At 50.7% G+C, this 16,978-nt stretch overlaps 1 protein-coding gene across 1 annotated transcript; it reads right to left on the bottom strand.

The window, feature by feature from the left end:
* Positions 1 to 2,091: 2,091 nt before the first annotated feature.
* On the bottom strand, positions 2,092 to 6,046 carry LOC122923992 (proline-rich protein 36-like). The gene is made up of 2 exons (XM_044274919.1): positions 5,923 to 6,046; positions 2,092 to 4,880 (listed from the first exon to the last, which is right to left on the bottom strand). Exons 1-2 carry the CDS (start codon positions 6,044 to 6,046, stop codon positions 2,092 to 2,094), a joined length of 2,913 nt encoding a protein of 970 aa, XP_044130854.1.
* Positions 6,047 to 16,978: the final 10,932 nt, after the last annotated feature.

Here is a 16,978-nt window from a genome sequence, read left to right as displayed (position 1 = left end):
CTAAGGTCTTCACAAAATTCGACCTGCGCGGCGCATACAACTTTATCCGCATAAGAAAGGGCGATGAGTGGAAGACTGCTTTCAACACTCGTGATGGACACTACGAGTATCTCGTCATGCCCTTCGGTCTGTGCAATGCTCCCGCGGTATTCCAGGAGTTGGTAGATTATATCTTCCGGGACCTGCTCTATGTCTGCATGATAGTGTTCCTGGACGATATACTGATCTACTCTCCAGATTTGACCACTCACCAGAAGCATGTACGTTTAGTTTTACAGCGATTGAGAGAGAATCGACTTTATGCCAAACTCGAGAAATGTATCTTTGAAAAATCTACCATACCGTTCCTCGGATACATAATCTCGGATGCTGGGTTGCAGATGGATCCTGAAAAATTGAATGCAGTAATGGACTTGTGGATTTGTTACTATTGGGAGACTATGGCAACATGATTACTAGCATGGGCACTATGGGGGCATTATTACTTTTGGGGGCAAAATGAAGGACATTATTACTATTGGGTGCACTGTTACCACATAGTGCACTCTGGCAGAGAATTATTACTATTGGTGGGACTCTTGGGAGGACTGTTACAATTGGAGGCACCTGGCACAGTATCAGCTTAGCACCATTATTTTTGGAGGACACTATGTTTACGGCACTATAAGTCTCAGGGACATATTTGCTTAGCACAGTAATTTTTTAGGGCGCTGTGTGCCAATAATTATTGAAGGGGAACTATCTTTGTGATACTGGTATCTTCAGGGGATTATCTGTTTCAGCAGTATAGTATTGGGAAGCACAGAGGGTACTTCTGCAGCAGTACTCCAGTTTTGCGGCTATCTTCAGTAAGAAAGAGGTCGAGAGTAAGACCCTACCTCCTCATCATCCGTATGAATATCCTATCGACCTTCTGCCTGGTGCCACTCCTCCTCGTGGTTGTGTCTACCTACTCTCACTTCCCGAGACCCAAGCAATGTCTGATTACATCAAGGAGAATCTGGAGAGGGGGTTTATCCTGGTGGTGGCAGGATGAGGTGTTCACAAGGTGAGGAGGATGGAAAAGTAGGAAACTAAGATGTCTGTTTGTCAAACTCTGCAGAGACAAGAGATGGGTGAAAGAAGTCATCATGGTGGTCTGGACTGAATGGAGAACATGAGGAAAGAGAACATCTACATTAGAGAAGACGTCACTGGATGTAAGAGGTGCATATGTGGGGCTGTATTACCAGTAGAGATGGAGGGAAGGGTTTAGGTTGAGAATTTGGCATTGGGAAGGGAGAGGCGCCATTTTAGTTTTCGCCTAAGTTAGCAGGAAGGCTAGGTGCACCCTACAACATCTCTGCTGGTAACGCGTGGGGTTGTCACAGATTTTTGGCCACTAATCACACCTCACGTAGACAGAAATGAGCAATGAGACCCTAGGAGGACACGTTCAGGACCACAGGAGGGTGTGATGAGTCACCGAGCTGGGCCAGCTACATTTTATAGACAAGGTGATGCTCCTGGCGGGGTCGCCCTGTCATGGCCAGTGGGTCATACAACCTCACAGCACGACCAATCAATTGTCTCTTTCATGTATCCGCCTTTTTAAAGGGGTTTTCTACAAATTTAATATTGATAACCAGCCCTCAGGATAGGCCTCAGTATCAGGGAGTCTGACACCTCCCTTAGGCACACTGGGCCCAACAGTACCGGGCACAGCTGGGTACAGTCTGTAGTAGCTGTGCCTGGCAGATCAGTCCCAGTCAGACTGGCCCACCAAAGTACCAGAGGATCCTCCGATGGGCCTAAGCTCTGACAATAGTAGACCCCTAATAAAAAAGGGAATTAAGGTCCTATATACACAGAGGGTGGGCCCTCAGAATCCTTTACTCTGGTGGTGGCCCCAAGGGACAACGCTGCACACAAGTGAATGGGGAGAGAGCTGCAGTACCCAGGCATGACCACTACACCATGTGTGTAGCTGTTCCGGACCCAGTGCGGCCTCTGTATTATGCCCTCTTGTTGCCCCCATGAGGTGTAATGATACCATAGAGCCTGCCCACACTTTATTATACCCCTTTAATATTCACCATCGTACTAGCCCCATCATACACAGTGGTGGAGTGGCCGAGCTGACGGCAGCTTGAGTGGCGCAGCTGACGGCAGCGCACGCAGGATGAGTGGCGGAGCTGACGGCAGCGCACGCAGGATGAGTGGCGCAGCTGACGGCAGCGCACGCAGGATGAGTGGCGCAGCTGACGGCAGCGCACGCAGGATGAGTGGCGCAGCTGACGGCAGCGCACGCAGGATGAGTGGCGCAGCTGACGGCAGCGCACGCAGGATGAGTGGCGCAGCTGACGGCAGCGCACGCAGGATGAGTGGCGGAGCTAAGGGCAGCGCACGCAGGATGAGTGGCGGAGCTGACGGCAGAGCACGCAGGTTGAGTGGGGGAGCTAAGGGCAGCGCACGCAGGATGAGTGGCGGAGCTGACGGCAGAGCACGCAGGTTGAGTGGGGGAGCTGACGGCGGGGCACGCAGGATGAGTGGCGGAGCTGACGGCGGGGTACGCAGGATGAGTGGCGGAGCTGACGGCCGGGCACGCAGGATGAGTGGCGGAGCTGACGGCGGGGCACGCAGGATGAGTGGCGGAGTTGACGGCGGGGCACGCAGGATGAGTGGCGGAGTTGACGGCGGGGCACGCAGGATGAGTGGCGGAGCTGACGGCGGGGCACGCAGGATGAGTGGCGGAGCTGACGGCGGGGCACGCAGGATGTGGCGCGGAGCTGACGGCGGGGCACGCAAGATGAGTGGCGGAGCTGACGGCAGGGCACGCAGGATGTGGCGCGGAGCTGACGGCAGCGCACGCAGGATGAGTGGCGGAGCTAAGGGCAGCGCACGCAGGATGAGTGGCGCAGCTGACGGCAGCGCACGCAGGATGAGTGGCGCAGCTGACGGCAGCGCACGCAGGATGAGTGGCGGAGCTGACGGCAGCGCACGCAGGATGAGTGGCGCAGCTGACGGCAGCGCACGCAGGATGAGTGGCGCAGCTGACGGCAGCGCACGCAGGATGAGTGGCGCAGCTGACGGCAGCGCACGCAGGATGAGTGGCGGAGCTGACGGCAGCGCACGCAGGATGAGTGGCGGAGCTGAGGGCAGCGCACGCAGGATGAGTGGCGGAGCTGACGGCAGAGCACGCAGGTTGAGTGGTGGAGCTGACGGTAGGGCACGCAGGATGAGTGGCGGAGCTGACGGCAGGGCACGCAGGATGTGTCGCGGAGCTGACGGCAGGGCACGCAAGATGAGTGGCGGAGTTGACGGCGGGGCACGCAGGATGTGGCGCGGAGCTGACGGCGGGGCACGCAAGATGAGTGGCGGAGCTGACGGCGGGGCACGCAGGATGAGTGGCGGAGTTGACGGCGGGGCACGCAGGATGAGTGGCGGAGCTGACGGCGGGGCACGCAGGATGAGTGGCGGAGCTGACGGCGGGGCACGCAGGATGAGTGGCGGAGCTGACGGCGGGGCACGCAGGATGAGTGGCGGAGCTGACGGCGGGGCACGCAGGATGAGTGGCGGAGCTGACGGCGGGGCACGCAGGATGAGTGGCGGAGCTGACGGCGGGGCACGCAGGATGAGTGGCGGAGCTGACGGCGGGGCACGCAGGATGAGTGGCGGAGCTGACGGCGGGGCACGCAGGATGAGTGGCGGAGCTGACGGCGGGGCACGCAGGATGAGTGGCGGAGCTGACGGCGGGGCACGCAGGATGAGTGGCGGAGCTGACGGCGGGGCACGCAGGATGAGTGGCGGAGCTGACGGCGGGGCACGCAGGATGAGTGGCGGAGCTGACGGCGGGGCACGCAGGATGAGTGGCGGAGCTGACGGCGGGGCACGCAGGATGAGTGGCGGAGCTGACGGCGGGGCACGCAGGATGAGTGGCGGAGCTGACGGCGGGGCACGCAGGATGAGTGGCGGAGCTGACGGCGGGGCACGCAGGATGAGTGGCGGAGCTGACGGCGGGGCACGCAGGATGAGTGGCGGAGCTGACGGCGGGGCACGCAGGATGAGTGGCGGAGCTGACGGCAGGGCACGCAGGATGTGGTGCGGAGCTGACGGCAGGGCACGCAAGATGAGTGGTGGAGCTGACGGCAGGGCACGCAGGATGTGGCGCGGAGCTGACGGCAGGGCACGCAAGATGAGTGGCGGAGCTGACGGCGGGGCACGCAGGATGAGTGGCGGAGATGACGGCGGGGCACGCAGGATGAGTGGCGGAGCTGACGGCGGGGCACGCAGGATGAGTGGCGGAGCTGACGGCGGGGCACGCAGGATGAGTGGCGGAGCTGACGGCGGGGCACGCAGGATGAGTGGCGGAGCTGACGGCGGGGCACGCAGGATGAGTGGCGGAGCTGACGGCGGGGCACGCAGGATGAGTGGCGGAGCTGACGGCGGGGCACGCAGGATGAGTGGCGGAGCTGACGGCGGGGCACGCAGGATGAGTGGCGGAGTTGACGGCGGGGCACGCAGGATGAGTGGCGGAGTTGACGGCGGGGCACGCAGGATGAGTGGCGGAGTTGACGGCGGGGCACGCAGGATGAGTGGCGGAGCTGACGGCGGGGCACGCAGGATGAGTGGCGGAGCTGACGGCGGGGCACGCAGGATGAGTGGCGGAGTTGACGGCGGGGCACGCAGGATGAGTGGCGGAGCTGACGGCGGGGCACGCAGGATGAGTGGCGGAGCTGACGGCGGGGCACGCAGGATGAGTGGCGGAGCTGACGGCGGGGCACGCAGGATGAGTGGCGGAGTTGACGGCGGGGCACGCAGGATGAGTGGCGGAGCTGACGGCGGGGCACGCAGGATGAGTGGCGGAGCTGGCGGCGGGGCACGCAGGATGAGTGGCGGAGCTGACGGCGGGGCACGCAGGATGAGTGGCGGAGCTGACAGCTACTTCCCCATTGTATTGAACTGTATCGGAGTCCTGAAGATGCAGATACAGGTGGAGGAGAGGCACGCGGCAGTCCTCTCCTAAGGACAGGTCATCAATATTAAAGTCCTGGAAAACCACTTTACTGATCAGGAGGCGCATAATAGTAAACAGAGACATTAAGTCCTCCCCGGAGAAAACGTCATATGCCGAATACTGACCTGTACATGAGGCCTGTCCTCCTTGTCTTCATGACAACCATGCTGTCTTCCTACAAGTACCAACGGAGATGTCTGAGAAGTTGTCACAGGCCCGCCCCCATGACTACAGGTCACCGCCTCCACCTCTAGTCTGAAAGCTTTCATGAGCGCCTGGAACAATGTCTGACATCTGGATACTTCCGGCAATAACATCATCACGTCCTGTAGGGAGAAACGTTCCTTATCTTCTTACCACAGTTGTTCTAGACTCTGCCAAGATAATGATCTCCTTGGACGTCTCGCTGCCCTTGAACACGTTGGGTAACACTTGATGCCCGTAAACTTCCACTGATTTTAATACCTGAAACAATATCTCGGGTCCTGCAGAGCCCGGGGCCCCTCAGCATGGAGGGGATAGAAACACATTAAGTGCAAATTAGTCTTGAAGGGAAAGCTGAGGTTCTGGCGTCGCCCGGTGACAGCTGAGAAGCGTGATCGTGGCAGCGCAGAACAGAGTGGTTTCAATTAATGCCTAATTAAATCAGGGAAGCCGTTTAGTCACAGCTCCCCGGGTTGCGTCCTTCCTCTCGGTCGCTGCATTCCTCCTCTCTATAATCATGGTTCACATCTCGTCCCAGATACATGATCGGCCTCGGAGATGTCATTTAATCGTACATCAATATTTTCCTTCTATTATCCGCCGTGTCGCTTAATTCAATAGAGCGATCTACATTTCTCTGTCCTGTTTTGTCGGAGAGACGAGATATTTTTGAAGCCAAGGTCACACCACTTCTATTTCCCTTGGTTGTTTGTGTTCCTCACTTCTGTGGACCATGGGCAAGATGGAGCTAATCAGGAATCTATCAAAGCAGAAGGCAAGGTCGTTCACTCCAAGGTTGATAACCATCGAGTTCTCCACCAGAAAAGAGTTCATCCGAGGTGCCATGGTGTCACATAAAAGAGGCCTAGTCCTGATTCTTCAGGTCACCTAGGATGGTTCCTCTATGTGAGCATGGTCTTTCTCCATCGACCTGAATGACCTATCTCTTTTATGTAGGTGGACATATCTGTGGTTCATGATCTAGGACAGAAGAGACCTTCTCAGAGTTACAGATGTATTCTACTCGGAAGACCTGCTTGTGCTTTGTGGTCCATAATGAGCTGGATATGGCCCTGATCTCCACTTGGTATCCAAATATCTGATCATCTACTCCTTAGTTGTTGAAGCTCTGATGCTCCAGACTCTTTCTCTCCTTTTTCCTCTTGGGGTGGTGGTTTGCAGTCCAAGGAGTCTCCACGTTCTTCTGTCGGATTCCAAGGTTGCAATCTTCAGAACAGTCATCAAATGGTGGCAGTAGCGCTGATGAAGCATAGGCGTAGTCAGGAATGGTCATTGCCAGAGGAAAAAGTGGGGATGTAGTCAGAAATGTCAGTGTACACGGTGGACAATCCAAAGTGCAAGGTTGCCATGAGGGCTCACTGAGATTTGACCTGTAGAAGTAAGGCAAGATGAGTAACACCATTGATCAATTTCTGCGTTTTATATGGAGACCTTCGGTCTGGCCTTTGTTCCTCTTAGTAGTTGAGGTTCTGCACTCTGCTTCTTGTTCCCAGAGGACCTTGCCATGCACTTCTCTTTCTGAACATCTAGCCACTCCTTGTATCGTGTCGGGATACTAGTGCGTACGCTGTATGTAAAACCTGGTCTTGCTTCTCCTTACATCAGAAGCAGTTCTCTCCCTTGTCTCGCTCTTCCCCTGTATTTGATAACTTGGTTCCTCAATGTCTGAAGGCCTTGTCTTGACCACCTGTAATAAAATGTGGTCCTCTCAGTTGTATCTCTTCTGGTCTGTTCTCAATATCTGAAGACCTAGTACTGAATTTTATGATGGTCCCATCTTCTTTTTCCTCCATGTCTCAAGGCATTGTCCATTTCTCTGGAACATGAAGATATTGTTCTGTTCTTGGAATTGACGTATTGGTGCCGTTTCTTCAGATCTAATTACCTCAATGCAACAAGCAAAAGGATGAAGACATTGAAACATAAATTCTAATAATGCCTGTAAAACATATCCAGAAATCGCCCATTAAATAAGGGAATCACCCAAATGTCTGCAGGACAGAGCAGAGACAAACATACCACATTTATATACTTTTATAGTATAGAAGTATTATTAGTTTTGTTTTTACAGAGTTCCCTATGAGATAAAACTGACCTGTTCTCGTCATTCTCCGGGTCAGTATGATTACAGCGATACCACATTTATATCGTTTTTCTGTTTTAATACTGAAAAAAACAAAAGCTTTGTAAAAACAAAATCTTTTTATTGCCCTATTCTAACCCCTATAACTTTTTTATATTTATGTCTATGGAACTCTATGGGGGGATAATTTTTTGGGGACAATCTGTACTTTTCATTTATGCAATTTTGGGGTGTGTATGACCTATTTATCAGTTTTATTAGTGATGAAAAAATTGCAAATTGACCATTCTCAAATTTTTTCCCATGAACAGTTTGCTGTATGGGAAAAACATTTCTATATTTTAATAGTACGGGTGTTTTCAGACACAGCAATGCCTATGATTTTTTTTTATTTTAATTTTGGGCAAAGGGGGGTGATTTGACCTTTTATATATCTTCATATATTTTTTTTAATATATTGCTACTTGTCTTCTGTAACGGTATTTCATCCATTACAGAATACAACATTCACCATATTCCAGTGCAGTGCTGCCCCCTGCAGGCCTGTATTAAAATATACCTGTCATAGGCATGGAGCCACAAGCAGGCAATCACGATAAGGTAACGTCTTCTCTGATCTCGCCTGGGACGCTGTTACAGGCACAGGAGGAGTCAGCTCCCGCATCTGCATCTGCACGTTTAACCATCTGAGGGGTTAAATGTCTGCGATCGGCCTCATGAAAACAGCAGAAAACAAGTGGCTATAATATAACTACTATAATACTGCTCCTATGTACAGGAATATAACTACTATAATACTGCTCCTATGTATAGGAATATAACTACTATAATACTGCTCCTATGTACAGGAATATAACTACTATAATACTGCTCCTATGTACAAGAATATAACTACTATAATACTGCTCCTATGTTCAAGAATATAACTACTATAATACTGCTCCTATGTACAAGAATATAACTACTATAATACTGCCTCCTATGTACAAGAATATAACTGCTATAATACTGCCTCATATGTATAGGAATATAACTACTATAATACTGCCTCCTATGTACAAGAATATAACTACTATAATACTGCCTCCTATGTACAAGAATATAACTACTATAATACTGCCTCCTATGTATAGGAATATAACTTCTATAATACTGCTCCTATGTACAAGAATATAACTACTATAATACTGCTCCTATGTACAAGAATATAACTACTATAATACTGCTCCTATGTACAAGAATATAACTACTATAATACTGCCTCCTATGTACAGGAATATAACTACTATAATATTGCCTCCAATGTATAGGAATATAACTTCTATAATACTGCTCCTATGTACAAGAATATAACTACTATAATACTGCTCCTATGCACAGGAATATAACTACTATAATACTGCCTCCTATGTACAAGAATATAACTACTATAATACTGCCTCCTATGTACAAGAATATAACTACTATAATACTGCCTCCTATGTATAAGAATATAACTACTATAATACTGCTCCTATGTACAGGAATATAACTACTATAATACTGCTCCTATGTACAGGAATATAACTACTATAATACTGCCTCCCATGTACAGGAATATAACTACTATAATACTGCCTCCTATGTACAAGGATATAACTACTATAATACTGCCTCCTATGTACAAGAATATAACTACTATAATACTGCTCCTATGTACAAGAATATAACTACTATAATACTGCTCCTATGTACAAGGATATAACTACTATAATACTGCTCTTATGTACAAGAATATAATTACTATAATACTGCTCCTATGTACAAGACTATAACTACTATAATACTGCTCCTATGTACAAGAATATAACTGCTATAATACTGCTCCTATGTACAGGAATATAACTGCTATAATACTGCCTCCTATGTACAAGAATATAACTACTATAATACTGCTCCTATGTACAAGAATATAACTACTATAATACTGCTCCTATGTACAAGAATATAACTACTATAGTACTGCTCCTATGTACAGGAATATAACTACTATAATACTGCTCCTATGTACAGGAATATAACTGCTATAATACTGCCTCCTATGTACAGGAATATAACTACTATAATACTGCCTCCTATGTACAGGAATATAACTGCTATAATACTGCTCCTATGTACAAGAATATAACTACTATAATACTGCTCCTATGTACAGGAATATAACTGCTATAATACTGCCTCCTATGTACAAGACTATAACTACTATAATACTGCTCCTATGTACAAGAATATAACTGCTATAATACTGCTCCTATGTACAGGAATATAACTGCTATAATACTGCCCTCTGTCTTCCTCAGGACCCCTGTGCGTTCGGCGGGGCTCGTATATGGAGAAGGGATTCTGATGGACAGGGATCGTGTAACGTCAGCAATATTGGGGGGGGGGGGGGGGGGTCAGTCACATTCTCCGTAATTACTAATTATACCAGGTGGGGGGTGGGTGAAATGTGATCGGGGGGATTTGCGGGGATCGGGGGGATGACAGCGGACAGCTGACCGCTTCGGGGCCCGCTGCAGCTGCTGGCGTCTCGGCCGGCTTAGGTCACTTCTTAGGTGTCACCATTTTAATGCATTTTTGTTTATTCAATCATTTGGATATGAAGAATGTAATCTCGGGGGTGGGGGGGACAGGTGTCCGGAGACGAGGGGCACCAGCTGCACCCGCTCTTAATGAAATCTAAAATCAATTAACTCCTCGTCTGCCTGTCGCCTTTTTGTACAGTGAAATTTGTCGTTTTGCAGAAAATCCATGAAATTGTGGTTGTGACCCTAAAATCAGATATTTAAAGGGCCGGTGCAGTCTTCTGTTAAGAAATATTCAATATAATGAACGATTCTGCAAATTTCACATTCACTTTGTTATTTTATCCCGTAATTGTTTTAGGTCAGTTTCACTATCTTTCTCTCATACCTCCTGCTCCTTCTTCTGTGTGACTCTCTGAAATCCTCTGTGCTGCTGGGGCTCCTGCTCCTTCTTCTGTGTGACTCTCTGAAGGTCAGGGGCCACTATCACCTCATAGGGATGGTCCTGCACACCTCATACTCTCTCTGATCGGCCTGCGGAGCGTTCTCAGGCACATGGGCATAGAGGTTACTGCCTCACACACAGAGGGCACACGCGCTTGGTGGTTATGGTCCTTTATTATTCATCATTTACAGCCGTTTCCAGGCGGTATGGCTGATGGCCTGGCGTCCACCGCTCCCCAGTGACAACACGAGGTGGTGACGACCACCGTTCATCCCCGCCAGGGACCTTGCTCCTCGGCCTGGACTCACCGGCTGCGGACTGTGCTCGGCTTCCTGCTGCGTCCTGCAGAGGGCTCTCTCCTGTTCCCTGACTGCGCTCTGCACCTCCTGGGGGTGAGCACAGGACCACGTGCCATGTGCCACGCTGCCCAACATGGCACGTGGGTTGTGTCCTCCTCAGAGCAGTGACATGCTATACAACGTCACCACTGTCCTGACCAGCAGGGGGCAGTGAATCATCTTATTGGAAGGGAACAAACCTCATAACGGAGAAGCTGCCCCTACGGGGCCACGTGCACCACCTGTCACATGTATGATGGAGGAGATGTCCTCATACAGGGCCACGTGCACCACCTATCACATGTATGATGGAGGAGATGTCCTCATACAGAACCACGTGCACCACCTATCACATGTATGACGGAGGGGATGTCCTCATACGGGGCCACGTGCACCACCTATCACATGTATGATGGAGGAGATGTCCTCATACGGGGCCACATGCACCACCTATCACATGTATGATGGAGGAGATGTCCTCATACGGGGCCACGTGCACCACCTATCACATGTATGATGGAGGAGATGTCCTCATGCGGGGCCACATGCACCACCTATCACATGTATGATGGAGGAGATGTCCTCATACGGGGCCACGTGCACCACCTATCACATGTATGATGGAGGAGATGTCCTCATACGGGGCCACGTGCACCACCTATCACATGTATGATGGAGGGGATGTCCTCATACGGGGCCACGTGCACCACCTATCACATGAATGATGGAGGAGATGTCCTCATACGGGGCCACGTGCACCACCTATCACATGTATGATGGAGGAGATGTCCTCACATGGGGCCACGTGCACCACCTATCACATGTATGATGGATGATATGTCCTCATACGGGGCCAGGTGCACCACCTATCACATGTATGATGGAGGAGATGTCCTCATACGGGGCCACGTGCACCACCTGTCACATGTATGATGGAGGAGATGTCCTCATACAGGGCCACGTGCACCACCTAGCACATGTATGATGGAGATGTCCTCATACGGGGCCACGTGCACCACCTAGCACATGTATGATGGAGATGTCCTCATATGGGGCCACGTGCACCACCTATCACATGTATGATGGAGGAGATGTCCTCATACGGGGCCACGTGCACCACCTATCACATGTATGATGGATGATATGTCCTCATACGGGGCCAGGTGCACCACCTATCACATGTATGATGGAGGAGATGTCCTCATACGGGGCCACGTGCACCACCTGTCACATGTATGATGGAGGAGATGTCCTCATACAGGGCCACGTGCACCACCTAGCACATGTATGATGGAGATGTCCTCATACGGGGCCACGTGCACCACCTAGCACATGTATGATGGAGATGTCCTCATATGGGGCCACGTGCACCACCTATCACATGTATGATGGAGGAGATGTCCTCATACGGGGCCACGTGCACCACCTATCACATGTATGATGGATGATATGTCCTCATACAGGGCCAGGTGCACCATCTATCACATGTATGATGGACAGAGATGTCCTCATACAGGGCCACGTGCACCACCTATCACATGTATGATGGAGGAGATGTCCTCATACAGGGCCACGTGCACCACCTATCACATGTATGACGGAGGAGATGTCCTCATACAGGGCCACGTGCACCACTTATCAAATGTATGAGGGAGGAGATGTCCTTATACAGGGCCACGTGCACCACCTATCACATGTATGATGAAGGAGATGTCCTCATAAAGGGCCACGTGCCCCACCTATCACATGTATGATGAAGGAGATGTCCTCATAAAGGGCCACATGCACCACCTATTACATGTTTGATGAAGATGTCCACATAAAGGGCCACGTGCACCAACTATCACATGTATGATGGAGGGGATTTCCTCATACAGGGCCACGTGCACCATCTATCACATGTATGATGGAGAAGATGTCCTCATACAGGGCCATGTGCACCATCTATCACATGTATGATGGAGGAGATGTCCTCATACAGGGCCACGTGTACCATCTATCACATGTATGATGGAGGAGATGTCCTCATACAGGGTCATGTGCACCATCTAGCACATGTATGATGGAGGAGATGTCCTCATATGGGGCCACGTGCATCACCTATCATATGTATGATGGATGAGATGTCCTCACATGGGACCACCTCTCTATCACATGTATGATGGAGGATATGTCCTTATACAGGGCCACGTGCACCACCTATCACATGTATGATGGAGGATATGTCCTTATACAGGGCCACGTGCACCACCTATCACATGTATGATGGAGGAGATGTCCTCACACGGGGCCACGTGCACCAACTATCACATGTATGATGGAGGAGATGTCCTCATATGGGGCCACGTGCACCACCTATCACATGTATGATGGATGAGATGTCCTAACATGGGACCACCTCTCTATCACATGTATGATGGAGGATATGTCCTTATACAGGGCCACGTGCACCACCTATCACATGTATGATGGATGAGATGTCCTCACACGGGGCCACATGCACCAACTATCACATGTATGATGGAGGGGATGTCCTCATTTAGAGCCACGTGCACCATCTATCACATGTATGATGGAGGAGATGTCCTCATACAGGGCCACGTGCACCATCTATCACATGTATGATTGAGGAGATGTCCTCATACAGGGCCACGTGCACCATCTATCACATTTATGATGGAGGAGATGTCCTCATACAGGGCCACGTGCACCATCTATCACATGTATGATTGAGGAGATGTCCTCATACAGGGCCACGTGCACCATCTATCACATGTAGGATGGAGGAGATGTCCTCATACAGGGCCACGTGCACCACCTATCACATGTATGATGGAGTGGATGTCCTCATATAGGGCCACGTGCACCATCTATCACATGTATGATTGAGGAGATGTCCTCACACAGGGCCACGTGCACCAACTATCACATGTATGATGGAGAGGATGTCCTCATACAGGGCCACGTGCCCCAACTATCACATGTAGGATGGAGGAGATGTCCTCATACAGGGCCACGTGCACCACCTATCACATGTATGATGGAGTGGATGTCCTCATATAGGGCCACGTGCACCATCTATCACATGTATGATTGAGGAGATGTCCTCACACAGGGCCACGTGCATCAACTATCACATGTATGATGGAGGAGGAGATGTCCTCATACAGGGCCACGTGCACCATCTAGCACATGTATGATGGAGGAGATGTCCTCATATGGGGCCACGTGCACCACCTATCACATGTATGATGGATGAGATGTCCTCACATGGGACCACTTCTCTATCACATGTATGATGGAGGAGATTACCTCATACAGGGCCACGTGCACCACCTATCACATGTATGACGGAGGGGATGTCCTCATATAGGGCCACGTGCACCACCTATCACATGTATGATGGAGGAGATGTCCTCACATGGGACCACCTCTCTATCACATGTATGACGCTCTTCCTCAGTGTCTTCCTCTGTACAGACGCTCTCCTCGTGAATGTGGAGTATTATCATGGAGGAGGCACTCCGCATCCCCCTCACATGGAGCCGGGGACAGATTTACATGTCTTCCCCTCCGCACTGACATTCATGTGATGGGACATTGCACCACCAGACACTTCCCACCTTCTGCTCGTCTGTAGGTGCGGCCCCCCACCCTCCGCCATGACGGGCGCTGACAGGCCGGGTATATGTCATAGAGGCAGGTGCTTGGATGTACGGCAGCGCTGCAGGATTTAGAGGGACACTCCTGTCTCCAGAATGGAAACCCCCTCCCCCTCCTGCCATTGGGGTCCAGGTGAGTGGGCGGAGCTATGCCGTTACCTAAACTCCTGCTCATTGGGCCTGACCCCGTCCGCCACATCCTGTCCCCCAAAAATTTTGGCCATTTAAGGCCCACCCCTGGGAACACCCCAAACCCATCTGGGAACTCCCACTTCTCAAGCCCCACCCATTATGGGCCCAGTTTTGGTAACTATGGCACCCGGGCTGGGGGCCCCTTCTAGAGATAGGACCCGCATTATATCAAGGCTGAGTGATGAGTAAGGCTCCATTGTGATGTAAAAGGCGGCCATCTTGCCCCCCCCCATCCACATGGCTCCACCTGCCTGGACACAGGGTGCATCATGGGAAGGGGGACACGGCCGTAATGTCACCCTGCGCCTCCCCCGGTCCTCACACAGTCCCGGCCGCTCAGGCTGTTGATGGATCCCGTCACATTAAAGGAGCGTTGTTGTGGGCAGTCACACGGCCATGTCCTGACCCTCATTAATTAGCGCTGCCGGGCAATTAGGGGAAGTCATTACAAGTGCCGGGTGTCGGGTGCTGACAACATGGAGGCTGTTATATGAGAGTCCTCCGCTGACAGATGGGGCGCCCCCCCTCCATTACCCGTCTCACCCAAGTGCTGCAGCTTCCTAATAAGCTTTGTGCAGCGTGTCTGCTTGCAGTCAGTGAATAGGAACATTCCTGTTTACATCTGAAGGCAGACGGCCTGTCCTGACCCTGCTCACAGCTGAGGGTTTGTTCCCATGTAGGGAGATGTACACAAGCTTAGAATAGGCACGAAAGGAGAACATACAACACGCTATGAGTCATGACCGCCGCTACATGTATGTGGATGACGTCCCTCTCACATTCACGGATCGGCTCCGGATGCGTTCAGGGAAACTCGCACCATTCTGCAAGCAAGTTCAGTCAGTTTTGTCTGCGATTGCGTTCAGTTGTTTCAGCGCGGGTGCAATGCGTTTTGATGCGTTTTTCAAAGGCGTGATAAAAAACTGAAGGTTTACAAACAACATCTCTTAGCAACCATCAGTGAAAAACGCATTCCATACGGATTACAGTGCGTTTTTCACTGAAGCCCCCAAAGTGCACCTGTCCTAATAAAGTGCACCTGTGCTAATAAAGCGCACCTGTCCTAATAAAGCGCACCTGTCCTAATAAAGCGCACCTGTGCTAATAAAGCGCACCTGTGCTAATAAAGCGCACCTGTGCTAATAAAGCACACCTGTGCTAATAAAGCGCACCTGTGCTAATAAAGCGCACCTGTGCTAATAAAGAGCACCTGTCCTAATAAAGCGCACCTGTGCTAATAAAGCGCACCTGTGCTAATAAAGCGCACCTGTGCTAATAAAGCGCACCTGTGCTAATAAAGCGCACCTGTCCTAATAAAGCGCACCTGTGCTAATAAAGCGCACCTGTCCTAATAAAGCGCACCTGTCCTAATAAAGCGCACCTGTGCTAATAAAGCGCACCTGTCCTAATAAAGCGCACCTGTGCTAATCAAGGGCACCTGTGCTAATAAAGCGCACCTGTGCTAATAAAGCGCACCTGTCCTAATAAAGCGCACCTGTGCTAATAAAGGGCACCTGTGCTAATAAAGCGCACCTGTCCTAATAAAGCGCACCTGTGCTAATAAAGCGCACCTGTGCTAATAAAGCGCACCTGTGCTAATAAAGGGCACCTGTGCTAATAAAGGGCACCTGTGCTAATAAAGCGCACCTGTCCTAATAAAGGGCACCTGTGCTAATAAAGGGCACCTGTGCTAATAAAGGGCACCTGTGCTAAAAAAAGGGCACCTTTGCTAATAAAGGGCACCTGTGCTAATAAAGCGCACCAGTGCTATTAAAGCGCACCTGTGCTAATAAAGCGCACCTGTGCTAATAAAGCGCACCTGTGCTAATAAAGCGCACCAGTGCTATTAAAGCGCACCTGTGCTAATAAAGGGCACCTGTGCTAATAAAGGGCACCTGTGCTAATAAAGCGCACCTGTGCTAATAAAGCGCACCTGTGCTAATAAAGCGCACCTGTGCTAATAAAGCGCACCTGTGCTAATAAAGCGCACCTGTGCTAATAAAGCGCACCTGTGCTAATAAAGCGCACCTGTCCTAATAAAGCGCACCTGTGCTAATAAAGGGCACCTGTGCTAATAAAGCGCACCTGTCCTAATAAAGCGCACCTGTGCTAATAAAGTGCACCTGTCCTAATAAAGCGCACCTGTCCTAATAAAGTGCACCTGTGCTAATAAAGCGCACCTGTGCTAATAAAGCGCACCTGTGCTAATAAAGGGCACCTGTCCTAATAAAGCGCACCTGTGCTAATAAAGCGCACCTGTGCTAATAAAGGGCACCTGTCCTAATAAAGCGCACCTGTGCTAATAAAGCGCACCTGTCCTAATAAAGCGCACCTGTCCTAATAAAGTGCACCTGTGCTAATAAAGCGCACCTGTGCTAATAAAGCGCACCTGTGCTAATAAAGGGCACCTGTCCTAATAAAGCGCACCTGTGCTAATAAAGCGCACCTGTGCTAATAAAGCGCACCTGTGCTA

The sequence above is a fragment of the Bufo gargarizans genome, unplaced genomic scaffold, assembly GCF_014858855.1.
Source record: "Bufo gargarizans isolate SCDJY-AF-19 unplaced genomic scaffold, ASM1485885v1 original_scaffold_2124_pilon, whole genome shotgun sequence".
Classification (NCBI taxonomy): Eukaryota; Metazoa; Chordata; class Amphibia; order Anura; family Bufonidae; genus Bufo; species Bufo gargarizans.
This window is presented reverse-complemented; position numbering and strand designations above follow the sequence as displayed.

What these genes read in the sequence shown, in the direction of transcription:
- LOC122923992 (XM_044274919.1), bottom strand. Translation starts at nt 6,046, where the DNA reads ATGGCACCTCGGATGAACTCTTTTCTGGTGGAGAACTCGATGGTTATC. An exon ending in CTTGCCCATGGTCCACAGAA is followed by an intron (nt 4,881 to 5,922) that starts GTGAGGAACACA and finishes CCCCGCCGTCAG; the next exon opens with CTCCGCCACTCATCCTGCGT.